The sequence below is a fragment of the Chelonia mydas genome, chromosome 14 (assembly GCF_015237465.2).
Source record: "Chelonia mydas isolate rCheMyd1 chromosome 14, rCheMyd1.pri.v2, whole genome shotgun sequence".
Classification (NCBI taxonomy): Eukaryota; Metazoa; Chordata; order Testudines; family Cheloniidae; genus Chelonia; species Chelonia mydas.
Genome location: NC_051254.2, coordinates 36,275,042 through 36,287,883, shown reverse-complemented (window position 1 = coordinate 36,287,883; position 12,842 = coordinate 36,275,042). Strand labels below are relative to the sequence as shown.

Here is a 12,842-nt window from a genome sequence, read left to right as displayed (position 1 = left end):
AAAAACGGATATTAAACAGCAAACTAGAATCGACCTTATCCAGAGCAGAGTTGCCAACCCACTATAAAAAGAAAAATTGTGTCATCTCACAATTAACCCTCTGACTCCACTTATTACAGCGCTGAAGACATTAAATCATCATCAGAAGTCACTGACCTGCCACCTGCAGTTCCAATATAGCATCTTCATAAAAGACACTGGACTTAAAAAAACACACGTAATGCCCATCGTCGGAGGGTCGGATATTGCTTATTCTCAAGGAAACTCTCCCATTGGTGATGTCATCTTTCAAGAGCTCAGTTCTTCCTCGATATTCCTGCATTTGCTGTCCGTACTGATCCTGTCCATCACGGTACAGGTGCACCGCTGCAGAGAACTGGGATCGGAACCATCTCAGCTCCATGTTTTCAGCGCTTATCCTGGGGGAGAGGTGGCAGGGCAGGATGGCCTCCCCACCTAGGGAGGCAGTGATTGGATGGTCAGGTCCTGTCACTGTGAACTGTGCTGTGAAATGTACAATGAAAAAAGGAAATTAAATCAGAGAGGGGCTGGAAGTGGCATTAATTCAGCAGTAAGACACACAGTAAGAGAGCGCCCTGCGTTAGAAGTGAGAGACCATTTAAAGACAAAAGCCTGAAACAGCAAATTTATCATAAACCAACCAAAGGTCTGAACACATTACACTTATACCAAAGGATTCGCATCTGGCACATGGAACTCTCTGGTAGGTTCCAAATTCTTTCAAACCTTTGTCTAAGGGTTTGTCCTCTTGGTTAACAGGTCATGTCACTTTGGAGCCCAAGATCTCGGGCCTCTGGTCAGTTCAAATCCAGCTTTTATACCAAAAATCTTTGTTCTCTTGGGCTTCTGGGACATGGTCTAACCCAGTTTATGCAATTCTCCCTAGGGGTGGTACATCTCTGGAGCTGTTACCTGTCCCACGTAGATTACAATCCCAAACCAACCAAGATACATATAACATGTATAGATACCATTGATAAAGGGGGTACAAAAATAAACAGAACATTCGTACAGTGAATTTGATAGTCCCCAAAATGCCGCATGTGGCTGCAATATCCATCACACAGAGTTCAGATGTGAGTGTTATACACTGTCCCTATTATCTCTGAATACGGCTCTAACTTCTCATGGGCACCCTGGGGATAACGGTACTGGGGGCCTGGTTCTCTGACACACCAAGGCCTTTTCGTGCTGCTCCAGCACAGGGGCCTCCTCATCTGCAGGGTGTGTGTGTGTGTGTGTGTGTGTGTGTGTGTGTAAAGGTTTACAAGGTGTAAAGATATGAAAACAGATCATCACTCTGCCGACAATGGCTTTAAAGGTAAAGTCAGAGGGTGGATGATGGAGAGGGGGGAGGAGGCAGATAGAAAAGTGCAAGAAACAGAAAACCGATCACTGTGGAACTGCACAGGATGTGGGGTCTCGGTGCAGAGACTCAGCATCAGGAGAGACAGAGAGAGCTGGTTAAATTAACAGGATGGAAACCACAGCAGGAGTAGCTATGGAGCCATCCCGGGGGTGAAGTGGGTCACTATTAGGGCTTCACTGAGGACACAGAATGAAGAAGCCGGCAAATATCCTCACATCCTCACTGTGAGATGAGGTCTCACTCTGAGCCCTAGTCAGATGTGTCTGGTGCAGCATGAATGACTTGTGGGTTGTTACTTCTAAACTGGAGTCTAGGATTCAGGACTCCTTCATGGCTGAAGAGTCTGATTTGTGACGTATACGGTCTGTCAGTGCAGTGTATAGGAATTGGATAGTGCCCTTTTAAATAGTTTGTGAGCCTGTAGTGGCGCTCTCTGTGCTCGGTTTTTTAGAAGCTGCCAGAAATCAGCCAGAGCAGTAGGATGAACGCAGTGTACAGGCCTGACAAGATGCTGTATAGATAGTAACCATGGTTACTGGGGACCCAGCTGTGCCCTGTGGTTTCTCCAGGTTGCTGGTTGTGGGGAGGTTGAGCAGACGTGGTTTATAAGACAAGGCAGTGATGTGAGATGGACGGTGATGACCAGCAAACAGCAACAATTGCAAACCCAGCAAGGAGGCTGGAGCTCCTACCTGATGCCAGCCTGTGGACCTGTAGAGTGAGGCAGAGAGCGACGTAGCCAGGTAGAGCGGAGCTCACTGTGGAGCCGGGGGAGAATGAGGGAACCTTCCCCGTCATCGTAGCTTGGTCTGGGGAACAGGAGAAATAACAAACCAGACGGTGAGTGTGATGCACTGACAGTGCCACGATTGTCTAACTTTCACAGCCCTGGTCCACTGGTCAGTTACGTTTACATTAGCACAATTCCGAATATTCGTACACTAAGGTCAGAGGGGACCATTCGATCATCTAGTCTGATCTGTGGCACAAGCTAAAGACTCTCACCCGTTTACCCCTGTACTGAGCCCAAACTTGTGTTTGACTGAAGCATCTTCCAGAAAGTCACCAAGTCTTTATCTGAAGACAGCAAGAAATGGACAATTCATCACTTCCCTTGGTAGTTTATTCCAGTGATTAATCACCCTCACTGTTACAATTCTGTGCCTTAATTCTAATTTGAATTTGTTCATTTTTAAATTCCAGCCACTGGTTCTTGTTATGCCTTTCTCCACTGTATTAAAGAGAACTTTAGTACCATGTAAACTTTATTGAAATATTTTTGTGAACTATCGGTAGGACTCTGTACCAATCCCCTTGGCATTGCTACTGCTTTGGGGGAAAGAATTGCTTCTCTTGCTGGGAAATGGCTGAACAGGCTAGGTATCTGAGATGTAGTGCCACTCAGACTGTCTGGGCTGGGATCAACACAGATCAATGGAGGAACTTGAAAAGAGAACAGGAAGCCTCAACAACTGAGCATCAACTCCTAGAGCAAGTTTCTTCCCCCACCTCTCTGCAGGGAAGAGGAGCAATAGCCCAGACCTGGAGCACAAAGGGAGAAGGTGTCAGGAGTCTGTGTTAAAGAACTGGGCTGACAGAGACACAGGAACTCATTTGGGATTTAGACACAAAAAAAGGGACAGGGAGTGAGTGAGCCAAGCTGGACTCTGTGGCAACACAGCTCGGCAGAGCCCCTCTCTTAAACTTTGCTTCTCTGGGCTGACCTAAGGACTTTCGGATTCCATAGGCCAGGTGACTAACACATTGTTACAGATATTCACTGAGAACACTGAGCCCTGAAAGGGTAGAACAAGTCTCCTGCAGGAGTCTGGCTTGGTTGGACTTGCTGCAAGGAGCCACAGAGAAAGCCAGGGATCGCTGGTGCTCAAAGGCCCAGTCTGTGAGTCACTGAAGCCATGGACCTGTCTCTGTGGAATTGTGTGGATCGTGGGGTTCAGAACAATAAAGGGGTCACTCCCAAGGGCCTGGCTGAAGGCCAGGGCACAGACCAGACCTTGTGAATCCATGACAGAAAGTCACCTCTCACTCTTCTCTTTGCTAAACTGAACAGATTGATCTCCTTCCGTCTCCTTCTGTGAGGTGTTTGCTCCAGCCCCCAAATCATGTTTGTGACCCTTTTCTGCAGTGTCTGGGATATTTTGGGGTGCAGTCATGTAAGGGGTTGCGTCACTGCCTGCCCTGCCCTCCCGAGTACAGCTGCTCAGAGCCCCTGGGGAACCTGCCCACATCACACAGGCACCTGCCTGGGAGCAGTTCAGAGCTGAGTTCTCTTGGAAACGTGGCCCTCGGCCTCTAGAGGCTGCGTGGCTGTGAAGGGCAGTGGGGGGCTTCCGACAAGGGCTCACACCACATAGCGCCGATGGAAGCTCTGGCTGGGTCTGGACTGTGACAGGACGAAGTGGCTGTTACCTGCCTTAGGCCAGGACAGCAGCAGGGGCCGGCACGGCCCAAAGAGCAGCCACACTGGGGAGGAAGTAGGTGAGAGCAGGGCTGGCAGGTGAGTCACACACTGAGCACCTGCATTCGGTGACGGCTGCTGATAGCAAGCCAGTGAGAGGTAAAGCTCCCCCCTTCCTGCCAGAAACCCCCCTAAGGGAAGCAGCAACCTCACCTGCCCACCTTTGGGGTGAGCCCCCCCCCCGGAATGCAAAGGGCCTCGAGGGCAGAGACAGGTGCAATTTACACTCAGAGGGGGAGATTTTCACAAACACAGGGGAGTTAGGTTCAATGGGGCTTGTGCTCCTGAATTCCTTACGAGCTTTAGAAAATCTCCCCCTCCCTGGCTGAAAATACTCATCAATGCAAAATTAACCATTGACTGTTTGGGGGATAGGGTTTGTTGCTATGCTATCCAGGTGGCCCAGCCTCACCCTTTGGGCCTCAGCTCCTGCAATGTTATTCAGACAGCCTGGCTCAGACACTCCTCTCCTGGGCCCCAGCTGCTCTGCTCTTCTCCAAGAAACAGGTGCCAGCAAGCCAGGGAAACAAAAAAGCAAGATGGTGCCTGGCTGCATGCAACAAACCTGCTGAATTCTCTGGGATCTTGGAAAAATGCTAAATCCCATCACCGGGGAATGTTGTGATAATTGGGGTAAAAATGCCCCTGAATTGTGAGCTGAGCTGTGAGAAGTGAGCAAACATTAATAAAATATCACAATAGCCTATAATAATAAATGCTGATAGGAAGAGCTGCAGACAGAGCCAGAGCTACCCCATTGGGTGCCCTAAGCAGGAATAGTGGGGGGTGGCCCTGACCCACCCCTGAGAAGTCTAACTGCATTATTTCCACAAATCATGGACCCTGAGCTGCTCTGGGCCCTAAGCTACTGTTTAGTCTGCTTATGCCTAGCATTGCGGGTGGGCAGCTTCTCAACTCAGGGGAAGGGAAGGGACCTAGCGGGCAGGGCAGAGTGGGGGTGGGAAGAGTTGGAGTAGGGGGGTGGAGTCTCAGGGGAGGGGGTGGGGCCGGGACAGGGCACCTGCTGGCAAAACCAAAAGTTAGCACCTATGGCCTCTCCCCATCCCCCACCCAGGCAGTGACTTATCCCGTGTCCTGGCAGGTGGCTGGGGTGGGGTTGAAAGGCACTGCCAGGGGACCTTGTGCATGTCTCTTCCTCGCTGGTGTCTCTATCCCTGGCTAGTCGCTTTGCCCATGTGCTGGGAGCTCTGAGCTGCTCCCCATGGAGGGAGAGGAGGAGAAACCAGCCTCTGATGACTGGGGGTCTGGGCACAGCCAGGCCCTTGGGGGAGAGGCTCAGGGGTCTATGCGCTGGGCTGGAGCCTGTCTGGTGTCACTCTGTTGTGTGTCCCTACCCCTGCACCGTCCCGGTAGCTTCTGTTCTCCCGGCCATCCCCTGGGTGGGCTCCAGCTGTGGGCTGGGACTCTTGCCAACTTTCGGACAGAACAAAACCGAACACCCTTGCCCCACCCCTTCTCCGAGGTCCCGCCCACTCACTCCATCCTCCCACCATCGCTCGCTTTCCCCCACCCTCACTCACGCGCTAATTTTAACTGGGCTGGGGAGGGTCCCTTTTCGACTGGGTGTTTGGTTGAAAACTGGACCCCTGGCAACCATAAGTGCCAAGGTGCTGCACTCCCCCCACCCCGCCCCAGCTGTGTCTGGCTGCAGCCCCCCAGGAGTGGGTGTGGGGTTGGTGTGATCCCTGCCCCGCTGGGAGGGGCTGTGTCTGGGCCCCCGGGGCTTTGGTGGGGTACGTCAGTGCAGGGCAGAGCAGAGAAGGTGCCTCGGGTCACAGGGCTCCCTGGACGGGGGAGCACCCGGCCTCCCCCCACCTGGCCCCCTGGTCCGGCCCGGCTGTCGGAAGACGCCTGCCCCGTTCATCTCCATGGGCGCGCTGCCTGGGGTGACCATATTTCCTCAAAGGGCAAACGGGGACACCCCCTGGGGCTAGCCCGAGGCCCCCCCACCCTACCCCTCAGAGCTGGCCTGAGCCCTGCACTCCCCCAACCCAGGTCTGGCGTCAGCCCCCCCCCCGCCCATGCGGGGCTGGCCGGAGCTGCTCATGCCCCCCCTTCGCTGGCCCGACCTGCACCCAGGTCACTCACCGAGGCTGCAGCCCCGGTTCCGCACACGGGGTCACGGAGCCGGAGGGTTGGAGACCGGACCCGCCCTCGTTATGTGTGTGAATTTGTAGCTGAATTGAAAGGGCCAAGGCCCCCCGCCTGGGCCTCCCCGCGCTTCAAAACTGAAAGTAACAAAGTAGCTGGAAGTGAAAGTCCCGGTCGGTGGCCCGGGCTGGGTGGGGCGGAGCAAATTGCTCTGAAAGTCCCAGCCCCCCCCCACAGGGCTCGGAGCTGGCGGGGTTGGGCCTGGCGGGGGCAGTTCGCCGGGGGAGCCAGTGTCGGGGTGTCAATGCCCCCCCCGCTGTTCCTGCCCCCCAGGGATCGCTGGGCTCTCAGTAATTCCCCCGCCCAGCCCCATCCCCACAGCCCTGTCCGGCGTTGGGAAACGAAGCAGCAGCAGCAAAAAGCACCAGCCAGGTCACCCCCACCCTCCCCCGCCCTGGGTGGAGGCAGAATGAGGAAGGGGGGGGATGCTGCGCGGGGAGGGAGCTGAAATCCGGAGCGACTGAGTGGGGCGGGGTGGGAAGCAACAGCGGATCAAGGGGGGGACTCAGGAACTGCCCGGCTGTAGCTGGCTCGGCTCCTGCAGGCGCTGAAGTGCTTCTATATCCTGGTGCCAACTTTTCCCAAGCTAGGGCTAAAACTTTCCCGAATCCGGTGAAAAATTCCCAGCAGTGCTTCTGTATCCTGGGAAATGTCCCCAAATCTGGGAATGTTTGAGTAAAATGTTTCAATTTGGGAAATTGGGAATCTTCATTCAAAACATTTTACTCAAACATTCCCAGATTTGGGGACATTTCCCAGGATATAGAAACACTGCTCAGGGGAGCAGAGCGGGGGTGGGTGGGTCAGGGCGGGGAGCAGCTCTGGGACTCGCAGACCTCCCCCCGTCCCGGGAGCAGAGGAGGGGCCCTTCATACAGAGCCACTTTCCTGCCCGGCCCCGGCCCTTTCCCCGGGTCTCTCCCCTCCGCTGCAGGCTCCGGCTCAGGGGCTGGTGCCGGCAGAGCCCGGGGCTGCCCCAGGGGCTGGTTCCAGCCCCCGGCGTGTGTCCCCCCCCCCCCCCGGAGTGCAATGGCCAAGTCTGAGTGTCGGTGAAAGCTGCGGGGGGCTCGGGGCTGGGGCTGGAGGCGGAGGCTGCGGGAGGCAGCGGGTCCGTCACTGTTACGCTGTCACCAGCAGCCGGGGGGGGAGGGGGAGTCCCTGGGCGTGGGGCCAACGGGCTGGATTCTCCTAAATCACACGAGTTCCCCTCCCCCCAGCCCCGCCCCTTCCCAAACAGGGAACAGGAGCAGAGCCCAGATCTGGGGCCGTGTCCTTGCTGCGCAGTGTAAGGGGACTCTTGTCCCCTCACTAGCGCTCAGTGGTGGCTGCTTTGGTTGCTAGCTCCCAGCACTAAAAGAAAGGGGAAGGGTCCATGGGAAATCAGGACCCTGAAACTGACAGTCCTCAGGAACAATGGGGAAGGCCAGTGCTCCAGGTCAGCCTGATTGACAGGGTGGGCAGGCTAATCAGGGAGTCAGGAGGCCAGGGGGGTCCCGTCCTCCCTCCTTCCTGTGAGCTGGATTTGCCTGGGTCAGACAGAGTGGGGCCCAGCTAAGCAGAAAGCCGGGGCCCAAGCTGAGCTGGGGAGCAGAGCTGGGCCAGATCCAGCGGGGCCAGAAAAGCAGCCCAGGAAGCAGGTCAGAGCTGGGAGCAGAGTCACCGAGACACAGCCCAGGGAGAGCAGATCCTGTGCTGGGAGCAGGGCTGCGGACCCAAAGCCAGAGGGGCCAGAGAAGCAGCTCAGGGGGCTGGAGGCAGAGCAGCAGCATCAGTGCGGAGGCAGAGTGGAGCTAGAACAGTGGAGCTGGGGCGGGAGCTGGAGCAGTCTGGAGCCAGGTGCAGTGAGCAACTGGGGCCAGCCAAGGGGGGACCCTGGGCAAAGGGTCCAGCGCAGAAAGACACCCCCAGCCAAGGGTCCTTGCAGGCCAGACTGGAAGGGGGATCTTAACCTGACGGGGGGCTGACTCTGGGTAGAAGGGCCAGACAGGAGAGCGGAAGGGGAGTCCTCAAGGGCAGGGAGGCCTCTGGGTAAAGGAAGTGGGAGGGAGGACTCAGATCCTTTTGCTAGCCCACTTCACCGGGGTAGTGCAGAAGCCAGGAAAGTTCCCCACAATAGCAGGACCATTCCCCCGCTTACATCAGCACAGATGCTCCCAGCCACCAACACTGCCTGCAACCCCCCCCCCCATCTCCCCAGCCACTTCCCCAGCAGCCCTTAGTCACAGCAGCACCCCCTGAGACCAACGTGACGTGTGAAATGGGAGGGTTTCCAGGATCGGGCCCTCGACGGCTCCCATATATTATTGCTCCATATTTCATACAGGGGAAGCCGGGAGCCAGGAAGGGTGTCGGGGGGGGGGGGGGGGGGGAAGAGGCTTCAGCACTGGAGCCCAGGTGGGGAAAGGGCTGCGATCCAGGCAGCTGAAGCTGGCCAGTGTATCAGGAACTGCTTCCCATTGGAATTTGCTACCAGTAGCAAAAAAACCCGAAACTCACTTGGAGGATGGAGCCTCAGTGTTTGCAGTAGCAGTCCCCTCGGTGCTTGTTTCTGCCTCTAGTCACGTGCACTGTTGCCTCCCACAAGGCAACCACACACTATCTCCTGCCCAATCCCTAGCACGACCCATGAACCTGGGGAAGCTAGGTGTTCCTCCGCTTAGCTCGCCTGCAGGGTCTGATCCAGCAGGTCTGCTCAGAGGCCAGCCATCAGACCCAGTCTCATACAAAACCTGGCCAGAGGAGGATGTGCCATCCCAATAGTTAGAGCACTCACCTGCAATATGAAGAGACCCAGGTTCACTGCCCCCTGTGTGAGGGAGAGAAAGGACTTGCACTGGGGTCTCCCACACCTCTTAGGAGAGCTCTCTGATAATTTCAGAGTAGTAGCCGTGTTAGTTATCATGTGCCAGCAATGCCCCTCTGCCATGTACATTGGCCAAACCAGACAGTCTCTACGTAGAAGAATAAATGGACACAAATCAGACGTCAAGAATTGTAACATTCAAAAACCAGTCGGAGAACACTTCAATCTCTCTGGTCACTCAATTACAGACCTAAAAGTCGCAATTCTTCAACAAAAAAAACTTCAAAAGCAGACTCCAAAGAGACTGCTAAATTGGAATTAATTTGCAAACTGGACACCATTACATTAGGCTTGAATAAAGACTGGGAGTGGATGGGTCATTACACAAAGTAAAACTATTTCCCCATGTTTATTCCCCCCCCCCGCCACAAACACTGTTCCTGACACGTTCTTGTCAACTGCTGGGATTGGCCCACCTTGATTATCACTACAAAAGGTTTTTTTCCTTTCCTGCTGGTAATAGCTCCCCTTACCTGATCACTCTGGTTACAGTGTGTATGGTAACATCCATTGTTTCATGTTCTGTGTGTATATAAATCTCCTCACTGTATTTTCCACTGAATGCATCCGATGAAGTGAGCTGTAGCTCACGAAAGCTTATGCTCAAATAAATTGGTTAGTCTCTAAGGTGCCACAAGTCCTCCTTTTCTTTTTGCAGATACAGACTAACACAGCTACTACTCTGAAATTATCAGAGAGCTCTCCTAAGAGGTGTGGGAGACCCCAGTGCAAGTCCTTTCTCTCCCTCACACAGGGGGCAGTGAACCTGGGTCTCTTCATATTGCAGGTGCGTGCTCTAACTATTGGGATGGCACATCCTCCTCTGGCCAGGTTTTGTATGAGACTGGGTCTGATGGCTGGCCTCTGAGCAGACCTGCTGGATCAGACCCTGCAGGCGAGCTAAGCGGAGGAACACCTAGCTTCCCCAGGTTCATGGGTCGTGCTAGGGATTGGGCAGGAGATAGTGTGTGGTTGCCTTGTGGGAGGCAACAGTGCACATGACTAGAGGCAGAAACAGGCGCCGAGGGGACTGCTACTGCAAACACTGCGGCTCCATCCTCCAAGTGAGTTTCGGTTTTTTTTTGCTACTGGTAGCAAATTCCGACGGGAAGCAGTTCCTGACACACTGGCCAGCGTCAGCTGCCCGGATTGGGGGTTGCAGAGGGTGTCGGTGGCTGGGAGCAGCTGCGCTGAGCAGCAAGGACACGGCCCCAGATCTGGGCTCTGCTCCCCCTCCTGCTCCCTGTTTGGGAAGGGGCGGGGCTGGGGGGAGGGGAACTCCTGTGATTTAGGAGAATCCAGCCCGTTGGCCCCACGCCCAGGGACTCCCCCTCCTCCTCCCCGGGCTGCTGGGGACAGGGTAACAGTGACGGACCCGCCGCCTCCCGCAGCCTCCGTCTCCAGTCCCAGTCCTGAGCCCCCCGCAGCTTTCACCGACACCCAGACTTGGCCATTGCACTCCCGCGGGGGGGAGACACGCCGGGGGCTGGAACCAGCCCCTGGGGCAGCCCCGGGCTCTGCCGACACCAGCCCCTGAGCCGGAGCCTGCAGCGGAGGGGAGAGACCCGGGGAAAGGGCCGGGGCCGGGACCGGGCAGGAAAGTGACTCTGCACCAAGGGCCCCTCCTCGCCCCAGCTCTGCTCCCGGGGGGGTCTGCGGGTCCCAGAGCTGCTGCTGCCCTCCCTGACCCCCCCGGCTCTGCCCTCCTGAGCGCCTGCAGGAGCCGAGCCAGCTACAGCCGGGAAGTTCCTGAGTCACCTCCCTCTCCCCCCCTTGATCCGCTCCTGGTTCCCACCCCGGTCCCACTTAGTCACTCCGGATTTCAGCTCCCCTCCCCCCGCAGCATCCTCCCCCCGCCTTCCTCACTCTGCCTCCACCCAGGACGGGGGGGGGGGGGGTGTTTTTTCGACAGGGCTGTGGGGACGGGGCTGGGCGGAGGAATTACTGAGAACCCAGCGATCCCTGGGGGGCAGGAACAGCAACGGGGGGGCATTGACACCCCGACACTGGCTCCCAACCGCGGGAGCTCCGAGCCCTGGGGTGGGGCTGGTTTTTTCAGAGGAATTTGCTCCGCCCCAACCAGCCCGGGACACAGACCGCGACTTCAACTTTCCCTACTTTGGTACTTTCAAGTTTGAGGCCAGGGACAGGGGCAGGGGTGGGCACAAAGGGGGCTTGGCCCTGTCGATGGCGGGTCGGGTCTCAAACCCTCGGGCTTCAGGACCCCGTGTGCAGCCTCGGTAAGTGACATGGGGACCAGGGCCGGATTTAGGGGCCCGTAACCTGGGCAACTCCCTGGGGTGCCAGGCTGGGGGGCGCCGGGCTCGGGGGCTGTTTTTGTTGTTAGCGATAAAAGGAAAAATCGAAGGTTTGAAGTAAAATGTTTCAGGTTTTCCTTATGTGGCTCATTTGTTACTAACCTCCTAGAACGTTCTAGAGCTTTGTAGAATTTTGTGGAACCTTCCAGACTTTCTGATTCAAAGCTTCTCCCCTAGATTCAGCCGGGAGGGGAGCTCCGGGCCCTGGATCCCCAGCTGCACGGCTCTGTCTGAGATTTCTGGACACACAGCACTGAGGTCCCTTCAAATGGGCCGTTAGCACCAATGGGCCTCACTGAAGGGATTCTCAGGGAGAAACCGGCACCTCCTGATTCTGAATGTCAACCTGGCTGTGGGAATGTCCCTGCAAATTCAGAGATTTCTCTGCATCTGAACACAGACTGGGACGCTGGCGCAGAGCTGGGCTTCCTTTGTGACAGGTGTGTGTGTTTCTCTCCCCCCTCCTCCCCTTTGTTGTTGTCACTAAACTGAAGTTCCAGAGGGAGAGGGTGAAAGACAAGAAGAGAAAACCCTTGGAGGGATTCACTGAATCTGGACCCAGCCCCACCCCAGTCTGCAGGGCCATTGCCCCGGGGGAGGGCAGATGCTGTTACCGCTGCTGCCCATATTACAGGTGTCTGCCAGGGCAGGGGGTGTTTCACCTCCCCCCAGAGCTCTGTCAGTGGGAGCCACACGGGGAGGCCGCAAGTCTGTGCCCTGGAGCCCTGGTCAGGCTCCCTTCCTGGCCAGTGCTGGCTGCTCTGTGGGTAACACGGTGGCCGTCCCAGTCTAGGGGAAGTTACAGGCACAGCCTGGTTCCTGGGAGGACTTGACACCACTGAACACCCTGGCAGGGGCTGCACAGCTGCTTGAAGCGTGAGCCATGAGTGACACTAACATTTATCTAAAGCTCTCTCTGTCTCTAAGGGAACGTCTGCACTGCAGCTGGGACTGAGCTTCCCAGTGTGGGTAGATAGACACGTCCTAGCTGTGCTCAAGTTAATATGCTAAAACTGGCAGCGTAGCCGGGGCAGCACAAGCTAGCCGCCCGGGTACGTAACCCAGGAGTCCAGGCAGGTTTGTTCTCAGGCAGGAAGCCCGAACTGCCGCCTGGGGTGGGCTACCCCGTTACTCTGCTAATTTTAGCATCCTAGCTCAAGGAGAGCTAGCATGTCTGTCTACGAGCACTGGGAAGCTCACTCCCAGCTGCAGTGTAGACATACCCTGAGAGTGATTTAAATGGTGCAGACCCCAGGGGTCACAGAGATGTGGTGACCCTGATCAGAATTCCTTTGACATTTGCACCAATGCTGGAGGCAATGAAGGTGGGTCACTGACACATAAAATCACTGGGGTCAGCGACTGATCTGCTCATAGGGAGATCCCCAGAGACCTCTCACCTAGGACAGGTGTGGCTGGGAGATGGGGCCACTTTCCCCCACAGCGATCAGTGGCCATTCATACCCCACTCAAAGGCTTTGCCTGCACTGGCTTGTTTCCCCTAATATGGCCCATTCTATGGTAGCATCTAAATGCCCCAGCCAAGATGGGGCCCCATTGTGCTGGGAGCTGGACACACCAATAGTGAGAGACCCGCCTTGCCCAGGTGTAAAGGACCAGG

General features: G+C 56.0%; 3 protein-coding genes across 13 annotated transcripts in view; 2 read left to right on the top strand and 1 right to left on the bottom strand.

Moving 5' to 3' along the window:
* LOC114020220 (butyrophilin subfamily 1 member A1) overlaps positions 1 to 6,382 on the bottom strand; it is a 1,361,724-nt gene extending 1,355,342 nt beyond the window's left edge. The window contains 3 exon segments of the mRNA XM_043528139.1: positions 157 to 504; positions 2,083 to 2,199; positions 5,979 to 6,382. Of these exon segments, the coding sequence (XP_043384074.1) occupies positions 157 to 504; positions 2,083 to 2,188 (454 nt within the window). The 5' untranslated portion in view covers positions 2,189 to 2,199; positions 5,979 to 6,382.
* Positions 1 to 12,842, top strand: part of LOC102936186 (butyrophilin-like protein 2) — a 1,677,894-nt gene that overhangs the window by 1,447,267 nt on the left and 217,785 nt on the right.
* LOC102936320 (butyrophilin subfamily 1 member A1) overlaps positions 9,928 to 12,842 on the top strand; it is a 43,149-nt gene continuing 40,234 nt past the window's right edge. For 3 of the 11 annotated variants that reach the window (XM_043528185.1, XM_043528184.1, XM_037914900.2), the window contains exons 1-2: positions 10,567 to 11,143; positions 11,399 to 11,661. The gene's annotated coding sequence lies outside the window, so the exon portion shown is untranslated. Of the gene's footprint in view, positions 9,968 to 10,566; positions 11,144 to 11,340; positions 11,662 to 12,842 lie in introns of those variants that run through there. The other 8 variants (XM_043528183.1, XM_043528181.1, XM_037914897.2 and 5 more) reach the window with 7 other exon arrangements.